This window comes from Ctenopharyngodon idella, chromosome 19, assembly GCF_019924925.1.
Source record: "Ctenopharyngodon idella isolate HZGC_01 chromosome 19, HZGC01, whole genome shotgun sequence".
NCBI lineage: Eukaryota > Metazoa > Chordata > Actinopteri > Cypriniformes > Xenocyprididae > Ctenopharyngodon > Ctenopharyngodon idella.
In genome coordinates, this window is record NC_067238.1 from 10,342,940 (window position 1) to 10,355,028 (window position 12,089).

At 34.6% G+C, this 12,089-nt stretch overlaps 1 protein-coding gene across 1 annotated transcript in view; it reads left to right on the plus strand.

Moving 5' to 3' along the window:
• Window positions 1–297: 297 nt before the first annotated feature.
• The window catches only part of LOC127501548 (fibrocystin-L-like), a 60,195-nt gene continuing 48,403 nt past the window's right edge, over window positions 298–12,089 (plus strand). The window contains 24 exon segments of the mRNA XM_051873572.1: window positions 298–700; window positions 1,139–1,264; window positions 1,432–1,509; window positions 1,624–1,768; window positions 2,601–2,709; window positions 2,812–2,869; window positions 2,961–3,054; window positions 3,176–3,229; window positions 3,314–3,387; window positions 3,475–3,517; window positions 3,616–3,686; window positions 3,794–3,904; window positions 4,092–4,181; window positions 5,006–5,271; window positions 6,629–6,720; window positions 6,854–7,013; window positions 7,370–7,505; window positions 7,667–7,810; window positions 8,811–8,965; window positions 9,125–9,235; window positions 9,428–9,586; window positions 9,695–9,816; window positions 9,960–10,123; window positions 10,232–10,398. Of these exon segments, the coding sequence (XP_051729532.1) occupies window positions 1,198–1,264; window positions 1,432–1,509; window positions 1,624–1,768; window positions 2,601–2,709; window positions 2,812–2,869; window positions 2,961–3,054; window positions 3,176–3,229; window positions 3,314–3,387; window positions 3,475–3,517; window positions 3,616–3,686; window positions 3,794–3,904; window positions 4,092–4,181; window positions 5,006–5,271; window positions 6,629–6,720; window positions 6,854–7,013; window positions 7,370–7,505; window positions 7,667–7,810; window positions 8,811–8,965; window positions 9,125–9,235; window positions 9,428–9,586; window positions 9,695–9,816; window positions 9,960–10,123; window positions 10,232–10,398 (2,670 nt within the window). The 5' untranslated portion in view covers window positions 298–700; window positions 1,139–1,197.

A 12,089-nucleotide genomic window follows, 5' to 3' on the forward strand; every position in this document is an offset into this window, starting at 1 on the left:
AATGTAACGCTAGCCAAAGGATGACAGAAAAAAACGGATGCTGCGTTAATTGCGTTAAATATTTTTAACACGTTAAACGGAAAAAAATTAATCGCATGCGTTAACGCGTTAAAGTTGACAGCACTACTTAGGACATAACCGATGTGTTTGTGTGAACACGAGGCAAGGCGGACATTGTGACAATATTTTCGTGTGAATTTAACCTTAAGCCAACAAGCCATGAAAAAGAGGCGGCTTTATGTATTGTGTACGCACTGGGAATCGACCAATTATTTTACGAGGTGGCTAATTCGTACGAATTCATACTATTTGTCTAAAACCAAGTGACGGGTAGGTTTAGGGGCGGGGTTAGGGGTTGGTCATTCGTGCGAATTCATACGAATTTATAAACTCGTAAATTGTAAATGTGTGTGTGTTATTTGTTGTTATTGGAGACACCCCGGTTGGGAAACGCTCTGACATTGTTATCTGTTTTTGGTGTTTGTTAAGGTACACTGGAAAAGAATAAATGTCTTTATATAGCTTGTAGAATGACAGCAATGTTCACGGTCACCTGACACACAAAAAAAAAAAAAAAAAAAAAAAAAAAAGGAAACGAATCTCCTCTTGCCACCCTCAGGGCAGGTATATAAAAAGAGTGAGCTCTTGTTCTTAACATATGAGCCACTGGTGTTTGGGTCACACAGGAGTGCCTTAACAGGTATGTGAGTCTTAACTAGTCAGTGAAATTTGAAAAATTTCTATAATTTTCTAATTTAAGAATCTCTGATGTTCTGTTTTTATTAATAACATATATATGGCATACAATATATTATTACATAAAAATTACACACACACAAAAAATTATGGATTACATTTGATCTTATCACTTATTTTTTCCGTTTTTACCAATTCTATCTGTCTATCTATCTTGAATTATATATATAGCCTTTATTTAGGCTATAAATTCACGGTGTAAAATTAATGTATACTAATTTTATAGTCTAGTCTATATTTATTTAATGAGTATAGCCTGAATACTGAATGCTGCAACATTGCAAGAGGTTTGCGCTAGACATAAGCTGTTTTATATTTAAATTATGTTAAAATATGTTTTGTAATGGACATAACAAATGGTATGTGTTTATTGTTTGTGCAGAAGGGATACAGTAACTGCAGGAGGCTTTGTTTTGAAGCGCGCGCACTGAGTCTATCAGGATGAGGCACGTGCGACGGCAGCTTCACCTGCCGCTCACTGTTTGTATTTTACTGTGGAGTTCCGCAGGTACGCGCTGGCTTTATTTACCACTTGTATTCTTGTATACCCCAGTCATTCTGAACGTTTTGCCTAATTTCAGATCATTGTTGTCGTTATTAAATGCGTTACAGACATCTATACATTAAAATGAATACATTTTAGTGACTATAGCCTATTTATCTCTGTCCTGACAGGAGCGCAACGTGTCAACCAAGTGACCCCAAAATTGGGAAGCGTCAATGGCGGCACGAGACTGACCATACAGGGGCAAGGTATTAAACAAGTCATCGATATGCTTTTAAATGAATCCCAACATTCTGTTTAGCAAATGTTGACTGTATACGGTTTAAAATATCTTATAGCGTTTGTTTGTTTTTTCCCCTCAGGTTTTGCTCAAGCCAATCAGTTCAATCTCAATGCCAATGACCCAAACTTCGGCAACAGTGTGACGCTGGTGTCCCGCACCAGATCTATTCCCTGTGATGTCGAGAAAGACTCCACTCACTCCAATCAGATCATGTGTTATACAAGGTTAGCAATGAATCAGATAACTTAAATAAAATCTTCTTTTAGCTTAGTCATGTCATTGTATGAAGTGCTCCTCGTAATAAGATTTTTGTTTTACATACTCAAATGTGAATATCATATAGGAAAGGGATTGGGGCTATAAGGATAAAGGAATGTAAATTTTGACTAATTTCAAAAACTGAGGAGAAGTGAATAAAATCAGTGGAAAAATAATCTATATTAATAAAATCTACTGACTTTTCTTTGACTGCATCATCACCCAATTAAATCAACTTCCCCAGTCAGTGTTTTCAGGAAACATTTACTTGTCCTGTAGGAGAAGTTTTCTCTCTCACATTGTTCCAAAAATGTGTGACTTGTTTTCTTCTGTGGAACACAAAAGCAGATTTTTTGAGGAATATCCAATTAATTAAATGACCATAAGACCAGTCCATATGACTTGTGTGTGCTATATTCCAAGTCTTCTGAATTCATGCAAGCTATGTATGAGAAACAGGCCAAAATTAATATTCTTTATTCCCTGAAAAATTTCCCCCACTCCTGCAGCTCCCAAATCGTATTCATGCAATTTGAAAATGTGAATGTTTTAATTTTTGCATGAACTTTCTTTTAATGTTATTCTAAGTTATTCTGATATTTTATGTATTATAAAAAAAAACTTTTTTGCATTTGATTGTATAACATGTTTACTATAGCAGATTTAGTCTCATATTTGTGCATAAATGAAGAAGATATGGACATTTTAATTCTTTGAAATAGCTGTACCGCATAATGTTATGTAAAATATTGATGGCTTATGTTTATTAAAGAAAGCTTTATATTGCATCATATTCAGAGCTCTGCCAGAAGATGACTATGAGGTGCGGGTCAGCGTGGATGGTGTGCCAATTCCTTCCAGCAACATTTGTTATGGAAATCAATGGAGTTACTGGTGCATGTTCTATGTAAGTGAGATGGACTTCATTGTGATGCTTACTAATACATATATACTCCTATCATATCAAAATATTACAATATATTTATAAAAACATGCACTGCTTTCACAGAGCCGAACATACTATACACCCACCATTCAAAGTATCAGTCCACTCTCAGGTCCCCCAGGTAAGTTTTGTTAGTTTTTGTCATTACTCTGCTGCTTTGGTTTATAAAAAGTATAACTTGAAAAAAAAAAAAAATGAAAAATGAACTTTAGGGACTGTGGTGACACTGCGGGGAAGAATCTTTACTGATGTGTACGGAAGCAACACGGACAAAAGCTCCAATGGCCTGGATGTGAGATTTTTAAGGTCTGGAAATATTAATACACAATGGGGAAAAAAAAAATATGACTGAATGAATGTTAAATCTATTCTGTGTCTTGACATAAGGTGTGCCTGAAACTGTTTTCAATGTTTTTTCTTTGAACAGAGCGTACATGGGAGGCATGCCTTGTGAACTTCTAAAACCCAATTCAGATGAAAAGTAAGTATATCTCAGTTAAGTTACAAACAAATGTAAACATTAAATGTGAATGCACTCTCCATAAATATGTATTAATTTTTTCAGGTATGGCCTCTTTTTGGATTATGAGAGCAGCCAATGGGGATATATGAGCTGTAAAATGACTGGAACGTATGTTGGTGAGAACACGTCATTATTAAAATGTTCAAGAATTATTCATTCACTATAGATTTTGTAGGATTAAATGTCATTGCCTTGGTTTTCAGGTCATCACAATCTCAGTTACATTCTCGACAGTCAATTTGGGAGGTCAGACAAGTTTGATTTTACCTTTCTAACCTTTACATCAAAGTCTCTGCATGCTGTTTATAGAAAAGTAGACAAAACACATATTTTCTTTTTTTCAGGAGCTTAACAGACTTTGGAGTTTTCAGCATCTCAGCGCTGAACAAGCTTGCCATGTTCCAGACATACGCAGGTGTGGATAACATTTTGTCTTCTTAAATAATATAACATGGAATTGCCTGCACAAAATAAGATTTTTTTGTTTGTTTGTTTTTTTAAACATGGCCTGGTCTTTTTCAGAGGTGACAGGAGTTTCTCCCTCTGAGGGCAGCATATTGGGTGGCACATTACTGACCATTCAGGGACACTACTTTGATGAGACAGACCAGCCAGCCATGGTGTTAGTAGGAGGTAACCCTCTAAAATACTAATATACATATATATATATATATATATATATATATATATATATATATATATATATATATATATATATATATACACACAATGAAATTAATTGTGAACAATTATCACAATGATTATATAAATTAAAATAAAAAATGTTAATATATTTTTTGAATGTATAATTTTTCCTTAGGTCGTGAGTGTCAGATTCAGAGCGTATCAACTGAGAGGATTGTCTGCATAACTCCTGGTTATGAAAAAAACAATATGACAGTGTTTCCTGGTGAGAACCTTATCTGAAATCAGATCTCTTATGGTGACGTAATATTTCTGTAACAGTGTTTTCCATTGTTTGCACAAATTCTGCACTCCACACGCGAGAACATCTGACATTGTCACTGTTGAAGCGTCACACATTATCTCAACCAAGACCATGATTCTCTTTTGTCATGTAACTGAACGTGTTTTCAACAGAACATTGTATATCAGAGGCCATCACATAATTGACAGCAAGAAAACTGGAATTTTAACATTTCCTTTGTATTCCTTTCTTTGATCATGCCATAAATCTATCTAAACTAAATTATTGCTGTGATTCATTTTCTGAAATAAATAATTATTGACCAGGAAATTTAATTTAATTTAATTTAATTTAATTAATTTGTAGTACAGAATATTTTTTTCCTGGTCAATAATGTGGACATGTTTAATAGCTTTTTGTAACCAGTTAAAAGTAGTGAGACTAAAAAAAGCTCATATCTTGCTTTCTTTGACGTAAACTCTGTTTGCATATAGCGCAATATTGAAGATTAGATTTTAACAAAATGGATAGCTATCTGATCAGTAAAAACGCATGAATGACCAGGTGTAAATAGCCTCTTTGGAAATCTGTTCTTTAAAGTCTAATTTAAAACTGAAAACAAACAAACTAAAGGATTTTGACAAATGTAAAACAAATATTATGAGAATTTGCTTTAGAAATAGGCTATTCAAGGGCACAGTGATTAACTCAGAAACTTGGCACTTCATGACAAAAAGGTTGCCGACCCATGCTATACCAGTACTGTCTTGATTGTATTGAGTGATAGTAAATGATCTTGTTTGTAGGTGGCAGAGGTTTTAAAATGGAGATGTGGAACAACTCTTCTCCAAACCTTCTAGAGGACGTCCTGAAGTATAATTCCAGCAGGCCTGGATATTCCGTCCAGTGGGTGGATTCGCTGTCCTATGTGTGGCCCAATGAAATTGATAACTTTGTGGCACGATTGAGTGGTTTCTTTGTTCCAACGGAGACTGACAACTACTATTTCCGAATCAAAGCAGACGACCGATGCCAGCTATATTTCAGCAAGACAGGTCTTCCCCAGGATAAGGTACCTGAATGACAGTAAAATCATAATTTCATAATGTCATTAGTTATCAATGTCAGCAATTATCATGGTTGTAATTTATGAATGGTTTGGAATACAGACCTAAGGTGGGCCTATTTTTAAAGAAGACACTCAGCAGATTATTGCAGAAGTGAAAGCAGTATCAAAAAATGAAAGTGTAAAATAGTTAAAAAGTTTAATTTTACTGTAAAGCAAATGTACTGAACTAAATGTTTTTTTATTTTTTTATTTTACATAAAATATATATTTTACTAAATAATTTGGACTAAAAAATCAAAGCCATATGTTTAACCAAGTTGTTTTCCAAATTTGAAGTTGATATCACAAAAATTAAGCCAGCTAAAAGGTTTAAAGTACCTTCTCCATGGTAACAATGTCCAATTTTAAAAAGGGGTTTTACAGGATTAAAGGGTTAGTTCATCCGAAAAAATGAAAATAATGTCATTTATTACTCACCCTCATGTCGTTCTACACCCGTAAGATCTTCGTTCATCTTCGGAACACAAATTAAGGTATTGTTGATGAAATCCGATGGCTCAGTGAGGCCTCTATTGAGAGCAAAGCCATTCAAACTCTCAAGGTCCATAAAGGTACTAAAAACATATTTGAAACAGTTCATATGAGTTCAGTGGTTCTATCTTAATATTATAAAGCGACAAGAATACTTTTTGTGCGCCAAAAAACAAAATAACGACTTTTTAACAATATCTATATGGGCGATTTCAAAACACTGCTTCATGAAGCTTCTGAGCTTTATGAATCTTTTGTTCTGAATTAGTGATTTGGATCTCCTATCAAACGGCTAAACTGCTGAAATCACGTGACTTTGGCGCTCCGATTCACTAATTCGATTTCGTAAAGCTCTGAAGCAGTGTTTTGAAATCACCCATATAGAAATAGTTGAAAGTCGTTATTTTGTTTTTTTGGCACACAAAAGTATTCTTGTCGCTTTATAATATTAAGATAGAACCACTGTACACTTTTTCAAATATGTTTTTAGCTTTTATGGACCTTGAGAGTTTGAATGGCTTTGCTCTCAATAGAGGCCTCACTGAACCATCGGATTTTATCAAACATATCTTAATTTGTGTTCTGAAGATGAACGAAGATCTTATGGGCGTGGAACGACATGAGGGTGAGTAATAAATGACATTATTTTCATTTTTGGGTGAACTAACCCTTTAATTATTAAAAATGCCTCATTTTAAAAAAGGCAATAAAAAGTGCACTAAATGTCCTGCTAGCAGGACACTGACAGTTAACAGGTTATGTAGAGGCTAGTAACTTACAAGCATATTTTAATTTTTAATTTAAAGTTAATCATTTTGTTTTATTTCAGGTTAAGATTGCATCACAGCCTTACTATACAACCAGTTTCTTCACCTATAACACTCAGAGGTCAGAGGTCATGCGCTTAGAGAAGGGAAAACCGTAAGTGAAGGTTTTCAAGTAAGAAATAATATTAAAAAAGTCATAAATGTTTGCTTTCTTTTAGATTTTTTTGTCATTAATTGTTTTCTACAATATAGTCAATGTATATAAAACACCTTTCAATGTGTTACAGGTACTACATTGAGATTCTAGTCCAGGAGTATGGAGTAGTAGCATCAGTGGATGTGGCCTTTTTCAAAGAGATCAGCCCTTTTACGGCTCAGCAGACAATAGAAGCTGTTAATGAGAAACAGCAGATTAACGCAAACTATAATATACTACCTGAAAAACAGGTAAGTCAGCTCACAGGAGCACTTAAGGGAAAGTTCAAAAGATTTTCTAGATAAGATAGAGGGAAGCATTAGGAATTCATTCTCTGCATTGCACCTGCAGAAACTCAAACCCCTGGTTTCACAGACAAGCCTAGTCCCAGACTAAAATGTATGTCTGAGCTGTTTTAACTGAATACAACTTGCACTGACATATCTTAAAATATGTCACTGCCATTGTTTCATCTCAAGATGCACAACAGTAAAGCCTAATCCTGGCTTAATTTAAGCCCTGTCTGTGAAACCAGGCCAATAAGTCTTAAATATAAGCTCCTCTCTCTGCTATGTGCATTTTTTAAAAACATTCTTTGTTGGTTTAGGTGGTTCGTTTTGTTCGATGGACACCAATAACCCCCATCAATGAGGTGCAGACTCTGAGAATCAGCAGTGATTGTTTCTCACTCAGCAACTGTGAAAACACATACTACTTCCTGGCGTATGGAGATCTTAAAACAGGTGCATTAGTTCACACAGAACTATGAATGAGTGTTTGATGAAGCTAAGATATCCAGTTTTCATGTGCTCCTGATTTTTGCATTCACCCTTGTGGACTACCTAGAGACATCTTTTTGTTCGCACGTTTGTAATGTTTACTGGAGTTGCTTTGCATGTTGTAGGGCCGATCTCAGTTAGTGCATCAGCGATGGAGTTGCAGAACGCTCTGAATGATTTGTGGACGATAAAACCGGACAGTGTTACAGTCACAAAGCAAGAACTGGACAGTGAGGCACTGTATAATGTCACATTCAACTCTAACAGAGGTGAACTTTTTTTTTTAAATCAATATTCTTTGACTGATTTCTCTGTCATCTGATTTTTGCTCACAAAAACACTTACTTTAACAAAATTTCCTGTGAGCAATTACCCATCTACACTAAATTTCAGTAAAAATATAAATTGTAATAATCAAAAATGTGTGTAATGAAAATATTTTTATAATTGCTACAGTTAAAACCTAATGTTCTTACTGGTTAATTGGCCAACCATGTGTTATTATTACTTATTTATTTAGTCACCTCTATACAGTATTTTGAAAATTTTGATTTAACAGGACAGTAATATACATGTAAAATGCTGCAATATATATGTTTTATTGAAAGTAAAAAGTACAAATTATGATATAATTTAGGGTGAAATATATTGCAAGGCGATACTATATTTTCAATGTGCACTTTTACAGTAAAATAATGTTAATGTAAAATGTTTTTTAGTAACCAATACAGTAAAAACTTTAAAACACTTTAAAGTTAAAGCCTTTATACAGTATATAATGTCTTAATTATGCCTTATAATGCAGCTTGTATGATTTAATGAATAATTGTAACCACAATACATTATAATACTTATCTATTAATTTCTACCCCTTTAGAAAGTGTAATGCATTAAAATACATGACAAAAATTTTTGGTTACAATTATTAATGAAAATATATAAGGCATTATAACAGACATAATGAATACCTTCATAACCATCATACTTAAAGGCTTTAAGTAAAGTGTTACCAAAAAAATACTGGTTCTCTTATAATTCACAGTACAAAAAATACAGTAAAAGAGATGTTCTCAGAAGTCTCTGTATAACACACCACATTATATATTTTTCATATATATTTCAATTATGTTGTCTTTATTTTTATTATCAGTTATGTACACTAGGGTGTTTATGCCCTTTTATGTTGCTAGTAAAGTATTCCACCACATTTAAGAGTAATTTGCAATATGTTTTTTTTTTTTTTTTTTTTTTTTTTTTTAATTATCTCAGGTGACTTTGAGGATCTTGACTACTTGATCATGGGCTCAGATACAAACATCACAGTTACTGAGGACGTGAAAGGCCAGGCCAGCATGGAGACGTTCACACTGCTGTGGGGTGGAGTTCCGTCCCTCCCTCTGCCTTTCAATGCTTCTGAAACTGAGGTTTTTGTCTGTTTTAGATTTCTTAATATTTACCATAGAATAAAATGATAGCAATTACAGTACTGTGTAGAAACATTTTAAATGAAGTCTTGAAGTATTCCTTTTATACATGACAGGATACACCTCTAATTTTTTTTATTGTTATTTTTTTAATTAAAGGTGCGTTCAGCACTAGATATGATGGTCACCGCTAAATGTCCAGCAGAGATTCCGACCATGGAGAACACTAATGTGAAATTTTTCAGAGATTATGAGACCAACACCACAGGGGTAAGCAAGTCTGCAAAAGCAGATGATTCAGTATATTCTACATGCAGAGGACATGCCTACCTATTTCAAATCAAGTCAAGTTAGCCTTGCAAATCATGTGTGACATTAGTTCTAACATTATAGACATCAGTTATTTTGTTGAAAACATCACCTTTTTGTCCAGCTTGTAGAGCTTTCTCCTTGTCAAAACAGTTTTCAGGTGATCTAAGCCGCAGAGGGGTTCGAGTCACTGATTCTGAGGCTTTCTGTGGCCGTTGGTCTCTAAAGAATCCAGAGATTCTCTTCAATGCCAATGACACTACAGCATCCGGAGTGATCTACAGCCCAATACTGCTACAAACATACAACACTGTAAGCTCCACTAAACACCTCAGTATCTCTTCCTTACTAAAGGATTTCTCAGTATGGAAATTAACTTTTCAAAGATGGAAAAGTATAGAATTTATATTATTTTTGTAGCTCTGCTTGGCCTACAAAGGGCGTCTGGTGAATGAACTGGGAATATTGTTCAGTTACATAACTGCAAATACTTACCGGGAGGAGAACATACGCATCTCTGTGCAATTTGACTCAACAGATGAGTAAGTTTAATCTACTGTACATAGAAAGTAACCTGCCGTCTTTCCTTTAGAGGATTTGTCTTTATCGCCAATGTAATAACAAAATCAATCCAATATCAAGGTCATTTTTGTTGTGAGTATAACATTGATGTTATCATTCTCAGGTGGAACTACAAGTGTGTGGATCTCCTGAGCTCCATACAGACAAACTACATTGGCTCCAACTACAAACTTCTTCAGTTCAGTGTGTATGGAGAGGCTGCTAACTCTGTTTACTTCATAGACGCTGTTCACATTGGACGTGCAACGACTGCTTTAGATTCTAATGGTGAATAGGAACAAGTTTTAAATAAGTTCTACATTTTATTTTATTTTATTTTATTTTAAAGGGCTCCTTTTAAATGTAATGTTCTATTTTCTCTCTCCACATGTTCAGTCATAATCCACGGAAGAAGACCACCTGCTCTAGCCAGTTCTGGACTTTTCTTGTCAAACATAATTGTGAGCAAACAAGCAAATGCTTCACAAGTCAGCTATGAGATCACTGCGACACCTTACAACTGTGGCTTTGGTGTCCCACTGTTTGAAATAGGCTTTCTGAAGGTAAGTTAAAATGGAACTCATTCTACAATGAGTCTTGAAGTGCTGGAACTTCCTAATTTCTCTGATGTGACAATTGACAACAGAATATTTGCTTGTCATAAGATCTGTCTTTGACATTTGAGTTTATTGCTATATCTCTGAATTGTTTCCTGCAGATTGTGTGTACATAATTGCATAGTTAAAGGTATAGTTCACCCAAAAATTTAAATTCTGTCATCAATTACTCACCCTCATGTTGTTCCAAACCCATAAGACTTGCCCATCTTCAGAACACAAATGAAGATATTGTAGGAGAATTTGCAGTTAAAGACCCAATGACCAGATATGATGAATGAAGACCCAGAGTCCGAGCTAAAAAAATAAATTGAAGAAAAAGATAGTTTGCAGTTTCATCAGCAGACGTCAACTTCAACACTCAAAAGGAGTTCGTAGGCCGCCCTCCATACTTTCACAAAACCACAGCAATTATACTATACACAGGTCACTAAGCTACGCCATTACTTCATTCTGATTGGTTAAGAAATAGATAAGCTTAGAAAATGTTCACACATGGACTGATAGGCAGAAGAACATCTCCATTGATTATCTAGATTACACCAGGACCCTTGTTTTAGGCACAGAGTGACCCACCAAGGTCATGTATCAGCATTTCTAGGCACCAGTTTTTCTAAAAGATGGTCATTTCATCTCGCCTGGATGTCAGTTGTTCACAAAGTCACGACCTGTAACTATGGATACTGACACACACAGATACACCGCTTCTTCAAGGTCTGTGTTGGTGAGCTCTAACTCTAAACAGGATACTTCCCCAAAACATATTATTTATGTTCTTTCTCACAGTAAGAGGTACAGACAGTCTAGTGTTTGAAGATGAAAAGTAAAGTAAATGCTTTAACATATAATTCTATAACTAAGTAAAATCTCTATAAGCTTGAAGAAGTAATTAAAGTCATGTAATATGCAGAAAGATAAATATTGATTAATTCACTGTTTATAAATCGCTCTTTACAATTCACGCAAAGGATATTCATTGAAGCGGCAGTGGATTCCAGAATCTCCCCCTTCAATATTTTAATGAAATCTGAGAGATTTCTGTCCCTCCACTGAAAGTCGATTGACCCAAAATTGTAATGCTTCAAAACATTCATAAAGAGATCATAAAACTAATCGAATTACTACAGTTGCAAGAAAAAGTATGTGAACCACTTGCAGAATCTGTGAAAATGTGAATAATTTTAACAAAATAAAGGAGATAATACAAAATGCATGTTATTTTTTATTTAGTACTCTCCTGAGTAAGATATTTTACATAAAAGATGTTTACATATAATCCACAAGACAAAAAAAAAAATAGCTGAATTTATTAAAATAACCCCGTTCAGAAGTATGTGAACCACTGATTCTTAATACTGTGTGTGGTTACCTGGATGATCTACGACTGTTTGTTTGTTTTGTGATGGTTCTTCATGAGTCTCTTGTTTGTTCTGAACAGTTAAACTGAGCTCTGTTCTTCAGAAAAAATCTCCAGGTCCTGCAGATTCTTCAGTTTTCCACCATCTTTTGCATATTTGAACCCTTTACAGCAGTGAGTGAATGATTTTGAGATCCGTCTTTTCACACTGAGGACAATTGAGGGACTCAAACACAAACATTAAAAAAGGTTCATCCAGGTAACCACAAACAGTATTAAA